The 15,689-nt window shown below is 39.2% G+C and overlaps 1 protein-coding gene across 1 annotated transcript in view; it reads right to left on the bottom strand.

Annotated features, from left to right (window-relative positions):
• The window catches only part of CRB1 (crumbs cell polarity complex component 1), a 96,511-nt gene that overhangs the window by 29,841 nt on the left and 50,981 nt on the right, over nucleotides 1-15,689 (bottom strand). The window contains exons 7-8 of the mRNA XM_058808075.1: nucleotides 4,124-5,071; nucleotides 90-640 (exon numbers count right to left, since the gene is read on the bottom strand). Coding sequence (XP_058664058.1) covers nucleotides 90-640; nucleotides 4,124-5,071 — 1,499 coding nt within the window. The remainder of the gene's footprint in view (nucleotides 1-89; nucleotides 641-4,123; nucleotides 5,072-15,689) is intronic.

Genomic DNA, 15,689 nt, shown 5'->3' with positions numbered 1-15,689 from the left:
TCAAATAATGTGTGGGAACGTATTAAAAACACTTTTAAAAATTCCCCATTATAAGCATGTGAAAATATTCTGAAAAATGTCATTCTTACCTTGCAGAGGTTGTCACCAGCGCAGCCTTGGGTGACATTGATCAGAGTTGGATTGATAAGAGAATTTGGTGGATTGCTGATTGGGAAGAATTCCAGCAGCTGGTTATTCACTCTTACATCTTGGATACAGCCCTTGAAATACCTGCCATTTCTGTCAGTTTCTCTGTTATCTGGTAGGCCTCCAATGTAAATAATATCATTACTTTGGATGGTTAGTGCTGGAGCAGAAATAAAGCCTAGGTAGTGAGAGGACTGGAATAACTCCACCTTATTTGGTTCTATTTTTAAGGTTATTAAGTAAAAGTTTCCATCGTTCACTGAGTGCTTCCCTAACAACTTCATGGAACTTAGAGCCAGCATGGTGAGTTTCCCACCTTCCAAATAGACTCTTATGTAGAGGTGAGTGCTGTTTCTCAGAGCCAGTAACAAGCCAGAAGGTTTGCGTGTTCGGACAAACATTGATATAATGAAGTTCTCATTCTGAGTGGAACCAACAGGAAAAGCAGCATAGCCTGAGGAGTCCTCGGATCCAAACCGGCCTGGGATGTACTCTTGAGGTTAGAGATAGGGGAAAAGGTAAAAAAACAAAAAAAAAAAAAAAAGAAGAGAAGGAAGAAAAATAAAATAGTTAGGGTTAAATGATAAAGGACCCAATGCAATGATTAAATAACTAGTTCTGGTGATATTCATGTACAGTAGTAAGATATGCTTCTATTTATGGATGAACAAAGACTTGGTCCAGCTGTAAATAGCTTCTGGTCAAAATTACTGTTGGCTTCCATGGCTGTAGCACTAAGCTCCATTGCAGAACCATATGTTATATAATTGGGCACATTTTTCCTCTCTATCATGCTCTGTGTAATTCTGTGTTTTCAAGTAATTAAACAAGGATAGATTTCTACAATTTCCTGAACTGGTCCTCAGAAAGATCATTTTGGAAAGAACCTACCTGCTTTGATCCTCTGATGACCATGGAAGTTAATGCAGTTCTGGGATTTTATTATATTTTTTCCACAGATTCCAATCACAGAAAGCTGCTGGGCAAAGCCCTTTTGTGTGAATAGATCACCTGTGTGGTGCTGCAGAGGCTCCCCAGTTCTCTGACTTTTTGTTGCTGGGGCTCAACATATGCTCACCTACATCAACTTGTATCCAGCCATGAATCCTGCTCAGCCCCCAAGTGCCCACAGAGCCATGGGAGAAACATGATCCAGGATTGAGTAAGTTTTCTTTCTTTGTGCTTATCAATTAAAATGATTAAGCCAAACCCATCTGTCAGTCCTTTACCCCTTATTTTCAGTAATGATTTTCAGTCTTTTAAGGATACAAAATATGTAGCCAAAACTGTATTTAATTCTAATGAATCATCTCTTTAAAGAACAACAAAGTGTTTCTATTTTTACACTAAGTTTTGTGATCTTGTCCTCAATATTACAGACTTCCTGCCTAAACAGTTTCAGGAGCTATTTTTCATATATCAAATTCCTAGAAAAAATAAACTGAGCTTTTTTTAAATGCTCACACAGCTGAAGATTCAGTTGTCTTTTGTGCAGTAAAACTCCTGGAGCAGAATGTCATGGGCCAACTTTCTGCTTGCAGAACCACTTTTTTTTTATGACTGCATTTAAAAAAATGATGAAATGATGAAAATAAGGGACTGACCATGAAGCCCCAACAGACCATTAAAGTACCACACTGCACTGCTATGGGGTATGGTCATATTGTTTAGCAACAGGAATAAACCCCATACTTGTTCCTAAACAGACAATTTCTTAATTTAATTGGGAATAGTTTATTTCTATGAATAAGATTGCCTATATATCTACATCTACTCATTAAACAGACTTAATGCCTCAGAACACGTATTTCAGAACAAATAATTATTTCTACATACAAGAATTTTAAGTTATATCTTCTCTTAAGGTGGAACTGGAGACTGAGACAGTTTTTTCATGAGAGTAAAAAGAAGAATTCTGCTGAACTGAGGGTTCCACAACTGCAGTATTAGAAAGAAGCCTTGATCTCCAGAAAGGTATTTCATGTTTACAATTACCTTGTCACATTTCTCTCTATTTATAAACACACACATTTATCATCACCCTGATCTGTTTGATGAGATGACTAGCATCACCTTGGTCAATATTAACCTCTTGGGTCACAACATCTGGATGTTGATAAAAATGAGTCAACATCTGTTTGTTATTTTGCATATGTAGAGAAAATATTGCGTCTTGTCAATTAAACACTTGGCAGCAACTTTTCTTCAGAAAGACACCAGCATTTCTTATGTCATCCTTTACCACAAGCCTCCCCCACTCTGCCTCTTTAGAAACCTGCCACAGTCTTTTACATGTGACATATATCTAGAACCTATGTACCAAAATGGCACGGTGCCACGACTAGCAAGGAATATTGTGGTCAGCAGGAAAGAAAAGAAGCATGCTTTCTAATAATTCTCAACAGTTCTAATGCCAGTATAAGCTGCTCCTGGCCCTGAATGGTTTTAATTTTGCTTCATATAAGAAGGCAAACTTATTTCCCAGATGTTGTCCTATATTCAAAAGTTGCCTTCCAAATCTTTGGATAAATTACAGCTACACTTCAAAGAAGTCTGTTACAATTACCTCTCAGACTTTGTCATTTTGCAATAAAACCAAAAGGAAAAACTATTGAAAGGTATTGATAAGTATGAGGTAGAGCATGCAAAATGAAGTTATATTCAAACATTTGAAATGTATTTGAAGGCCCAGCTTTCTGCAGCAATGCATTCAATAAGCCCTGAGGCCAGTTGTTCAGCTGATGTGAATCAATGTAGCTTCACTGGCAGCACTGCAGCCACGCCAGTTTGCACCAGTTTAGGATCTGTCCATTCCAATCTCAGCATGGCTCTGCTGTTGTGTTTAATTTTTTCCAGTCCACTTGGTAAATATATCTACATAAATATACTTATGTGTGTATACATGTATACATACATATTTATAGATGTATTTCTTGCTCCCTAAAAATTGCTTTGCTGACTGTGTGTGGATGAGGGAGGCAGAGGGAAGGGCATGGTGTGAAGACTTAGTCCTGTGCAATTTTCTTAAACAAAACTGCTTGTTTGAAATCCCTAAAACTTTGCCTGGGGAAGGATTACACAGCTCACCCCAAAGCATTCCAAAGGGCTGCTGTGTTTACAGCTCTAGGAGATCGCCCAGCAGACGCAGCTGGACAGGCACCTCCTGTTGTCCTTCCACTTGGCCCCTGCCTGCACTGTGAAGATCATTTGTAGCAGGGAAGGTGCTGCAGGCATCTGCAGCTTTTGTTTTCCTGCTCACCACTGCCATGGAAGCTGCTTGCTGAGATGAGCTCCTCTGCTCACCCAGACAGGGCCATGTTTCCCTCTGGTCCCCAAGGAGCTCTCTGGGAACAGCAGCCTGCACTGGGGATTGTCCAGCCCCACCTTGGGACCAGCTGAGGGATGAATGGGCCCCGCTTCCAGCTGCTGAAGCCCTGCCTGCTCCTTGGGCTAATCAGATTAAGCTAAGAGTATAATCTCATTCATTTCTTTTAAATTGGAATCTGTCCTTTTTTAGCTTACAGTACTTTTGCTTGCCTTTCATTGCCTTAAATGAATCTCTTTATAAAAGCCTAGAGAGCTTGAGGATAAAATTTTCAAAGAATGCTTTGAAAATAAGTCAAACTCCAGGTGACTTGCTTGCTTTCTAAATTTTACTCAGCATCCAGAGAACTACAGTTTTTCAGAGTTTATGGAGTGCAAAAGCACTGAGAAGAATTTAAAACAAGAGGAGTGGAATCCACCAATTTAGCCTGACTTTTTTCTTTTTGGTCAGGCTGAAAAGCAGCCTTCCTGGGAAAGTAACTGGAAAATAACAAAGGTGTGCCACTACTAACCTCTTGCACTGGCTCACCACTCGGCATTGAGCCCCAGAGATGCTGAGGGTGACGCTGTTTCACGGCCAGCTAACCGGGATGGTTGGTGGCCATGCTTTCAGCAGGCACAGCACACCCAGGCCCCAGCAGGGCTCCCTTACCTGCTGCACACTCTGGCCCCGTGTAGGGCCGGTAGCAGTCGCAGTGGTAGCTCAGCCACAGGTTGATGCAGCGTCCCCTGTTCTGGCACGGAGGGGGGTCACACCAGTCCCTTTTAGCACATCCTGTCCTGACATTTAAAGATGACCCAGATGACACATTCTCTGGAGTAATAATATTCAAGTCTATCTCAATGTCCTGAAGACAGCCTACAAATGAAGGTGCAGAATGTGTATTAAAGGTGTTCTGTAGAGAGTTGCTGTTCCCCACTGGTAAGCCACCCAAAAAGGTGCTCTGAAACGCAAACATCACCAGCTCGTTATCTATCTTAGCAGACGTTTTATTGAGACAGGATTCTACACAAGAGCTGTCAAGCAAATTAAGAATAACAGCTCTTGCTAAGGTTACCTCCACTGAATGCCATTCTCCATCACTGACATTATGTGGGATATGCAAAAGAGCCTGTGGCTGATTATTGACTTGCACGGATAAGTGTAAGTAGCCGTTCAGTAATTCCAACTTTGCAAAGGTGTTTTTCTCCCCTCGGTGAAACAGAAACGCTGTGGGTTGCACAGTTTGAAACCTCAGGTTTATATTATAGAAAAAATCCTTTTTATGGGTCTGGGGATTCTTCAACAAAAGGAAACTGTTTCCTTCAAAAGAAAATGTGGTTATGGTTTCACAGTGTATTCCAGTATACCCAGGTGAACATATGCAGCTGAATCCATGTTGGCCGTTTTTTAAATGTGGGATACATATTCCATTGTTTTGGCATTGATGATTAGTACAGCCATGCAGAACTTCTGTACAGTTCCAGCCACCATAAAAAATCCCTTCTTTGTCTGCAGGTGGGCAATGGCAAGTGTAATTTCCAGGAAAATTCTCACAGATCCCACCGTTTTGGCAAGGGTTTGTGTAACATTCGTTGATGTCCTCATCACAGTGAGTACCTAAAGAATAAACAAAGAATTAGGCATTCTGGTTTGAACAACTGGAGCCCAAAATAACATTTTTAATAATGTGTTTCATTAAATTATCTTTTATTAGATAAATAGATGATGGACAAGTAAAAAAATATACTTTAGATATAAAAGGCCATTCAATTGTCATGGTTTCCTTGTGCAAAGCATTATGCAAACACCTAAGTGATAGCCACATTTTGGAGAAAAGAACCAAGCAAATTCACAGTTTTGATATGGATAATGTGATGAAATTAAGATAAATGTCATCAGATGGGAACAAGAAATTGTTTCCCATGTATCCTATGGTAGCAGTTTAAAACGCTTTCTAAGAAACTGCATTATCACATACAAAACCCCAAGAGGTGCTGCTAAATTCCTATCCATAATATGGTATGGGGATGAGCTGGAGGATGATCTGCTGGTCATTTCTCCTTTTATGTGTTCATTCAAACAGTGTAAGAACTACTGACCATTATTCCTGGTCCCATTGGAAACATCTTGGAGCAACACTCTTCAAGTGACAGTCACAGGACTTGCAAGTGATATTTGACATGGTGGGTCAGGCTGACAAGTGGGTGAACATGCCTGCAAAATGTATGTACTGCAAAAAGTATGTACCACGGAGGAACTTTTTAACCTCTTCTCTTACAAAATATAAAGCAAGAAAAGATGAAGGGGATATTCTCTCAAACATCTCAGAAGTTTATTGGTGATGAGATAGTTTCTGCAGGAGATTGTCAGTACAGTCTCTCTTCCATACAATGCTTGGCTTGTGATATAGCTGGTAAAAGGAGAACTCCTCATCTCAACCCCACTGTAATTGGATTGATGTGGCCTAAGTGGGTCTGCTGGATCACACTTCACAAACAAAACCAAATCTGTTCCTCTTGTAAAACTAATCTGTTTACCCCTCTGCACTGCTGTTCATCTATAAAGCAGTAATCACAGTAACCTCTCCCTTGAGCAATCAAGTGACTGATATGCATGCAGTGGACCAGGGAAAATCTGTTTCTCATCTCCCTTGGAAGCAGTCAAAATATCCAAATACTTTTTTGATAACTCATGCTAAGTGTAACTCTTAATATATCCACTTCCCTTCATAGTTATCTTAGAGAAAAATGAGAAACACTTAGCAGATAGTTTTCAAACTAGTATCACCAGCACAAATTAAATAGATAACTTTTCATCCACCCCCACTGCTGCCTGTAAATCAGATAGTGAGATGTGCTGAGGCTCATAGAGTGGCAGCTGGGTGCACCAGGCACCACACCTAGCTTTATGGACAAATTCACATCAGGCTTTGTTGCTATAACAAAGCACATTTCCATTCCTCATGGATAATTACAGAGCAGCATTCAGCCACAATGAAATGCTTTAAATGGCAGCAGATAAGTGTAGTTGCTCAGGCTAATTCTTTGCTTGCCCACTTCATTCAGTCACAGCTGTAACTGGGCCCATCTGGGAGAGTGGTAAGTACAGGAGAGCCAGAAGGGAACTGAGAACTGGGAGAGATTTGTTTAAAAGATTAGCCAGAGTGAAGTGATCATAGCAGGTACACAAAAGACTCTCTGCAGCGATCCAAGTCACTCATCAGTCCTCAATTAAAGCATACACTGACTTTCCCCTTGAAGCTTCAGGTTGTGGAGCACAGCTAGTGCCATCTCCCTGGCCTGGCAGTGGGGTTGTGCTGCAGCAGTCTCTCTCTGCTGTCCAGCCAGGCTCATCTTTATTCCAGTGAGAGGTGTCTCTGTATACCTTAATGTGCAGTGGCATCTGGCAGAACTGCGACTCATTGGGGCTGACTTTCTGCAAGTGAAGTGCAGCTCCCAAACCATTCCTGACTGAGGCCAGAGCCATGTCTGCTTTGTCCAGTTTGTGACAATTTCAGTGTTAGCAACTTCTCCTGCTTTTGCTATTCCTGTATATGAAAAGTGAAGTTACTGTGAGCTGTTTCCTGTTTTGGACAATGTTTTAGTACATCCCCTGCCTGATACTGCTCCCTTCCCTGCTTTGACACTGAGAACAATGTGTCCTCAGGTCTTTTACACAACTCAGTTTTAATATGATGGCTGTGGAAATGAAGGTCTCTGTAGAGTTTTTGTGTCAAAAATAAAAATTAGTCTAGCTCACAAGCAGTTGGATCAGGTTGTGCTTAGCCTTGTCATAGGGCTTCAGAGTGGACAGACTGTGCTCAAGGATTTAGACTGGGAGCCCCTGTGAAACATTTCATTAAAAAATCAGCATTGTGAATGGCTAGATCCTTAGTTGTTGCATTTTCAGTAATGTGTGGTGAGTCTCTATGTGTTACTTTATTATCCCACAGCACCTGCCAGATATTCCCTTTGCCTTGTAGCTTGTGGTCCAAGTCACACTTTGCAATAGTGACTTGCGTCTGGAAAGGATGACACAGATGCATTTACCTTTACAATAATCTTTAGTGTCTATGTTGTTCTCTACTTCATCAGATAAGACATAAAATTAACACAATTATTGAATGAGAATGCTGAAGGTTTTTTTTTAAATCATCTATTTCTATCTTTAAATTTAGATAAGAAATTTGATAAAATAAATCATAAATGTCCAACAAAGAAATTAGTTTTATGAGTTGTTATTATTATCATTATCATTATTATTTTCTTTGTCTAGAGAAAATGAATAGTATCAGTTACTAAATGCAAAGTGACTCTTATAGAGCAACTTAAATATATAGATTTCATAGCCATTTCGGTGTCTCAACACAATGCTTATTTTTTAAGTAATGATACTAAAAATACATTGCAAAATTATTATTTTATCAGGTTGTGCATATACACATGTGTATGCAGTTATATATAGGCCTAATATTTCATAACAAGATTACACAAGCACAAATATAGGTCACACCAAAAGACAAATATTAAGTCATTTTTTTCATATCAAGAATAAATAAATCAGCTGTTCATGCAAGTGGTGTTGATACTGCTTGTTATCTGCCAATTGCTATGCAAGCAAAGACCACTGTCAGTCAAGATAAAAGCACTCTAGATAAAAGGATTAGTCAATATTTATAGAACTGTATAAGCAGTTCAAATAGCTCAGGTTGGAGACATTAACATGTAAAAAGGTATTCTCAAAAGATGTAAGGCATACCAAAACAAGTGCAAAGGCAACCATTTTTTTTTCAGTGGGTACATGCATTAACTCAGCTAAGCATATTCATGTTTTTAAGGGAAACAGTAAATTAGAATCATACAGCGTTTTCTCTTCTAAATATATTACACCCTAACATAAAATTTCAGATAATGTGAATATTTTTAAAGATGATTACTTTTCCCACCTGTGCAGTTTCTTTTTCAAAACAGAGATGAAACAGTTCCTTTGATTCAGTTTGATAGCATCACTCATCTGTCTCCTTTTTTCACTTACACATTATTACTGTATGGTGGCTATTTTCTAACTGTTAACCTCTTAATTAAACTCTCTTTTTCAAATTTAGCTGCAAAGATTTCCTGCAGAAGCAGGATGACAAAAGCAACTATTCAAGCACAATTCTTCTGAATGCCACCGATTTTCCTTTGGATTAAACAACTATAAAAGTATTATCCAAATGACACTTTTGATACACACCTTTGTTTAGAAATCCTCTCACAACCTTTTGCCTTTCCAGTCCCCTGACTCTAAATAAATATCAAGAAACTACATGCAAGCAACCTGGATAGGATTCTACACATTCAATACAGTCTAAGGACACACTGAAATTCATGAAAAGAAAATATTTACCTGTAAACATTGTCATTACAATGATGTAAACTTGTATCCTAGTTGCAACCATCTTTTTCCGCAGGAAAATTTCCGAAGGAAAAAGATTGTTTAGCACTTAAGCAGCTGACAGAGTAAATTTCTGTAAAATTCACAACAGTTCTTACTATAAAGGCTTCCTTTCCAGGATTAGCTTGCTCCACTTCTGTACCTGCTGATGTAGTCTGATGGTGTATTTTGCCCAAGCCAGATCAACAAGGCTTAAAGTAAGACCCATTAAACTGCTTACACAATAGATATGTATCCTATTTAAATTCTTTTTTTCTCCAAGTGATCACTTTGTGCTCGCACTGAACATTGTCTGTGTTTCACAGAAATGCATATTATTATCCATTCAAAACTGATTGGTCACTTTTTTTGTTCTTGTTTTGGTATTGTTTTTTAAGCCTTTTTTTTCCTTTCAACAGGTTTGTTAATCCAGATCAACTCTGTCATGGTCACTGTCATTCAGAGAAACTGTACATCTCAATAAGCAGATAGAAAGGATCTAAAATTTGATCCTGTCTTTTTATTTATAAAGTACTTTTGTTCCACTTGCTCTCTCTACTTAATGGAAGTCTGTGTCTCTAAATTTTTGAGTGTGCTAAAGACATGTAAAAAATAATTTACTAAAACATTTTTTTCTTGAGCTCTTGAGCAGCACATTTTGATTTAGACTAAATTTAATGAGGGGAAAATCGAGTTCAGGATATATAACTACTTATGTCTGTGATAATTTTAGCAGCAGACATTATTTTTGTCACTTATGTTTATCAATTTTTCTTCTAACTGATTTATTCACTAATTAGGAAATTCCTGACCTTGTGTCACATTTGGGTTTAGGTTCACCAAAAGACTCATACACAGAACACAATTTTGGATTAACTTAATCTACAGTTCATAATTGCTTTTATGGAGATGCTCAGAAAGCTGCTGCTTCTTCCATCCTCTGACACAGGCATCAAGTGAGTTTTCCTATAATACATTTAAATACTAAAGGGTAAAAATTTCACCCAAGCTCTTGGAAAGGTGAGTAAGGCAACTTATAAACAAAAAAAAAAGTTCATTTTGATAAGTTAGTGTGAATGCACCTAATTAGCGGTGCTTATCAGACATCTCATGCTGCAGTTTGATATTTAATGTGCACTTTATTTTGAATATTGCAGGAAGAAGCTGAAGGCTCTCAGTAGCTGTCATTCCTTTTGCAGTCCTGTGACAACAGGAATCTGAGGGAAGGTTATGAGCAGACACAGAGGGGACAACAGGTGGGGACAGATTTCTGCTCTTACAGCTCAGTGACACCATGGAGCTGGTGCACACTGAGACAGGGTATGCAGCAAATGGCCCAAAGCTGTGCCAGAACCACTGGTGGGAGTTTGAACAAACCTGTCAGGAGCAGAAACTCTAATACAGTCAGATATCGTGTTTAATAACATTTTCATATACAAACCAAAGAGAAAATTCCATGTGAAACCACCATAAAGCAGGTATAAAACTTGTGTAATCCTGCCCAGAAAGTAATTGTCAGAGGTTCCCTGTCAAACTGGGATTTGCTTATGGTTTGGGATTGTCCTGGCTTTGCTCTGGTTGGTGTTTTCATAAAAGATGTGGATGTTGGCTCAGAAAGCTTGCCTAGTAAGTTGTCTGATGAAACAGGGTCAAGTGAAACTTTGGATTTTTTATAGATAAAATGACCTTTATAGGTGAACATAAGAAATTAGAGAAATGGTCTGAAAAGGGTTATATTCAATTCTGGAGGCGCTCACTCAGTTTCCATCGTCTCAGGCCAGAATAATTATGGAGAGGTGGAATAACAGTTAGTAGGTGGAATAATCAGGTGGAACAATAGTTTCTATCTACAGTGCTTCCGTTTCACTGAGTCCAGTTTTAGTTCTGCACTGCAATGACGATTTGGATCAATTAGGAAGAATTCAAGGAAAGCAACGAGAATGACCACAGGTAAACAACAAATGGCTTATGAGAAAAGGTTAAAAAAGTGGGGCTGTTCAGTCAAAACACAAGCAGAGGATATGGGACATGGTAAGAGTTTTCAGTGTAGAAAAGAGAGCACTCTGTGCCATGAGACCACAGTAAACAGGTGAATAAGTCACAGGTTGGCCTGCACAAGGAACATCCAGGTCACACTCTAAGAAAATATTTCTAATGATAATAAGATGACAAAGCCTTTGCATATGATGCCCTCTGGGAGCCATACACTCTATTGTGGATCCTTAAATATTGGTTAGAGACAAAATAGCAGTGAGACACGAGCCAGCAGATGCTACCTTGGACCCAGAGACCAAATGATACCTGCATGCCTGCCCCTTGCACATCTATTTTTCCATGGTTTTGTTCCTCCCTACAATGAAATAATTCCCAGCAATAGAGCTGTAGGTGTGTAAAACTATAGCTGCACATAGAGGTGTGTCTACACATACAGGTATCAAATGCAAGCAGGAGTAAACCTTGGAGAAACTAGAAAAAGAAGAATTTAGCATCCCCCTTAGAATATACTTTATGAAAGACAAGGAGTTTGCAATAGCACCTCCTCCACCTGTATTTTAGAGTTTTGGAAATGCCTGTTATAAAATCCTACCCCAGGTGCAAACAAGTCTCTCTTCAAGGGCCTCATTAATCCTGAGGCCTACAGAAAGATCTGGCAGAGCACATATTCTTCAAGGCCCCAGGTTTTAGCAGACAATCATGAAAATTCTAACTTTGCCACATCTGTGCAGATAATTGCAAAGAGATAATTACTTTTTGCTGGAAGGAGGAAGTGCACATTCATGAGTGAGTAAGCACAAGGAAATAAATTGACCATCTCTGTGTCATTGTAATTAAACACCATGCTTGTGGGTATAAATCAGTCACCATGCAGGTCAGGAAGGAAGTTTTACTCTTATGTACATCAGTGGAGAGCAAGGGAAGGGTATTTAAATGGATTTTTTTTTCACCTATTTTTCTTCAGTAAAGAACTGGCTCACGTTTGATACTGAACTTCATGTGACCAGTGCTCTGATCTTGCATGGCCATTTCTGTTTCTCTCCTGGCAGGAAAAGAAAAGCTTGTGTAAAATGAAGGGCAGAACACAGAGCAGAGCTGGAGCACATGGAAAACAGGGTTTTTTAAAATGGTAGGATAATAAGCATTTGTTAACATTGGGCTAATTTGCACATGATACCTTTCACACTGAACTCTAATTCCTTAAAGTCGTAAGACCTTGCTAGTTATTCCTTTATTGCAGACAAATTCACTATTCTGCTATTTTTCCCCATGCCATTTGAAATGTATGTATAAAGTTAATACTGACTAGGAAAAAAATTAAAATAGAAATATAGTTGAGTGGCTTGGCTTAATCATTAAATATGTCACTCTAGCTGAGGGATATGGAATTCATAATGTGCTACATTCAGAATGGCATGCTGTAATTCAATCTTTTTAAATGTTGCTGGCCCGAAGCTTCATAGACTAGTTTGAATTTTCAGTAAAAATTGATTTTTTTTTAAGCAGTAAAAACCCCCAATCCCTTAATCTCTTCAATCAGTAAAGGTTTCTGAGAGCAAAAGTACTTGGAAATGTTTTTCCACTTGTTTCGCGTGTTTTGTCACACCTAAAATAATTTTCATTTGAAAAGGGGAAAAAAAAAAAAACCCAGAGAAGAAGAAAATCATGTACATGCCATAGGTGATTAGTTGTTTAGTGAGATCTGGTGTGTTGACTTTATTTCAGGAATATTGGAAGCAGCCGTCTGGGCTGGCGCTGGCTGCAGCTCCGGGGCGGACGGGGCAGCCGCAGGGCCACGCGCGCAGCGCGGCCGAGTCAGGGGACACTGCCTGGCAAGGGCCAGCCCCGTGTCCTGCAGGGGCAGCACAGCCTCTGCTGCCTGCAGCCCACCCTTCCAGCCCCCTTTTCAATTTGCACAGCCAGCCATGTGGATCCAATTGTGGGATTAGGGGCTGAATCTGGAGTAAAGAAAAACGCGTTGAAGAAATACGTCCCTGCGTGGCATTCATTTTGAGTGATGGAGGCAAGGAAGGAAATCAAATGGTGGCAGCCCAGTTTTCCCAGGCAGCATCCTTCTGGAGTGGGTTTTCCGGCTGCACAAATGTGTTGTAGCTATGGCCATGCTGATGGTAAGAGGTAGGAAGGGGAGAAGAGAGGAGGGACAGGGCAGCTACAAGGTGTGACAGGTTAGAGTAGAGAAAAGTGATGGAAAAAAAAAATAGGTAAGATTTTGGAGACTAAAGAGATGAAAAAGTAGTGAAAGATGTGACTGTGGAAAAGGAAATTAAAATATGGGAATCAGTGGTAACCCTGAAGATAGTTGTTGCTGGCATTTGAGACAGAATTCTTGTCAGACATATGGACATTCAGGAGTAGTAAGAGAACAGAGTATCTATGTAAGGCCATCCATCTATATAGGATGTGTAGACTGCAGATCATAGATAAGTCTACACAGAGATCTGGGCCAAAACTGAGAGTGGGAAAAGGAGACTGTGGGAGCAATACTAGAGACTAAAAATTTAGGAAAAAACCAGCCATAGAATTTTTTTTTTGTAATCAAACAGTTATGTGAACTGGAGCAGAGAAGTCAATTCACAAAATATCAAGAGAATTAGGACAGACTTATAGAAAAATTTACATTGAAAGGGACATTCAAAGGTCATCATCTGCTCCAGTGCACCACTCAAAGGGTCAGGACATCCAGAGAAGAAATTGTAATAGCAAGTTTCAGAGAACTTGTTATTTTATACCTGATTCTGGACCAGATATTTAGAAGCCAAACAAAGATATTTGGGGTTCGGCTTTCCAGTATGGCGTTTTTCTACTATGCTCTGTAAATTGGAAAAATGAGTATGTGTAATCCAGGAATTTTTCATGTATTACCCTTTAGAAAACAGTGGCAAGACTGTCAAATTCAAAGCATTAATGATCTGATTTGCATTTTCTGTAGATTTATGAGCTTGTACATTGAGATGATGCGTGTGCATTTGAACTGAAGTATATCCAGAGGGATCTTAAAACAACCAATATCTTTGAGTTGTTTAATTAGATCATACAAGGTCATGTTTCATTGACTTGAAAATCTGTTTGGAGCATATGATTCACTTTGGAATTAGGAAACAAATTAATTTTCTGTCCTACAAACACTTTAGGGCTTTAAAAGAGTGCTGGCTGTTAATGTACAGACCCATTGAGAAATGTACTCAGCGTCTTGTCTCCCCTAAAAGGGATTTTCTACCTTGTCTCTTGCTGGCTGTTTCCTATTTGTTTTAACTGAGTTAGGCAAGCACAGCCACTGTGCTGTCTAGTGTGAAACGACTTCTGCCCTGGAAATGGCACTCTGGAAAATTTGAGTCATTTGCAGGATTTTCTCATTTTGTTATAACTAATGTGAATTTCCACAAAATGCAAAAGTGACTGTGTTTACATAACTTCATTGTCAGTCCTTATTGAAACAAACTGAAACAGCCAGAAGGCCAGAAAATCATAATTTTAATAGGGCCTATAGAGTTTAATTGATAATGGAGATATGAGAATAGAAAAATGTAAAATATGAATGGGTGAGTGCACATAATGTTTATGCTGTATTTTGAGCTGTGCACAGCATCACAGTATAAAGAGCATGGCTATGTGTGTATAATCACATTTCTTTATTCCTAGAGTATATACATTTACATTATTTACTATCACTTTGAATATAGAAAAAAAATCCAGCTTTTTATGTTGAATTATCCACTTTTTAATATTTATATGTGTGTTTTCTGTGTGACTCTTTCCTGGGTAAGCTGTGAGCTGCTCTAGAGCAGAGGTAGATGCAGAAGACCTGAGAATTTGGGCTGTGATCTTTCAGTCCTGCTCCGTGTCAGTGCAGGGCAGAGGATTGAACCTCTTTTCACTTCAGCAGCAGTGTTCATTCCCCTCATTCCCTGCAGTGTCAGTGAGAAAACTCATCTAAATGGTGCCTTTGTTCATCCTAGGTTTCATATGCTTAACTCCTCTTGAGGCTGGAAGATTGAGCCCCAAGCTGGCTTCATTTTAGCCTGGTCACATTTCAGTCCCGATGGCAGTGAGACAGCATGGACCTCAGCTAGCAGTGTGAGTGCTGGCCATGGAATCCTGGCTGCCTGCTGGGGGATTTCCTGGAGCATATTAGAGGTATGAGATTTAGCTAGATTAAATCTAGTTTTTCTATGTCATTATGTTCTACAGTTCTCTTCTGTAGCTGTGCAGACTTTTTCACAGTACAGCATTTAAATAGTTTTCTTGATTCGGTACTACAGGCAGTGATTTACCATGATGCTCTGGCCTCACAAACAGGTCAAATAACAGATTCTGAACCTTCTTTGTTAAGAAAAAATAGTGCCCACAGGACAGAGACTAAGCCATAATTGTATTGATCATTATAATTCTCTGTATTAGTGTCATGTGGTTAGCACAGCCAGACGCGAAGAATTACAGCAGTGGGAGAGCAATCTGAATCAGATCCACCCAATCTACTGCTAGCAGTTAATTATCAGCATAAATTAGCTGTCTATACTAGGTTTTTCTTCCTCTCTCCAAGACTGTTTATTGAAACTGCAAAGTTCACTGTCAGCCAGGGAAGGATTGTGTTTTCCTTACACAATCAACCGAAGTCCTTTTCTAAGTTAATTCAAATATTTTTAAAGGGATCAGCATCCAGGTCATCAGTAAAAGGCTAGCTTAACTTCTTTGAAATTCGCCTTGTACCTGAAAAAATCGGGCCAGGCACCTAAACAGAAACAGGTTGTGCCTTACTAAAGTCACTTCTGAATTTATTTCAAACAGTGCCAATGAAAAGGCATAA

Source organism: Ammospiza caudacuta, chromosome 7, assembly GCF_027887145.1.
Source record: "Ammospiza caudacuta isolate bAmmCau1 chromosome 7, bAmmCau1.pri, whole genome shotgun sequence".
Taxonomy (NCBI): domain Eukaryota; kingdom Metazoa; phylum Chordata; class Aves; order Passeriformes; family Passerellidae; genus Ammospiza; species Ammospiza caudacuta.
This window is presented reverse-complemented; position numbering and strand designations above follow the sequence as displayed.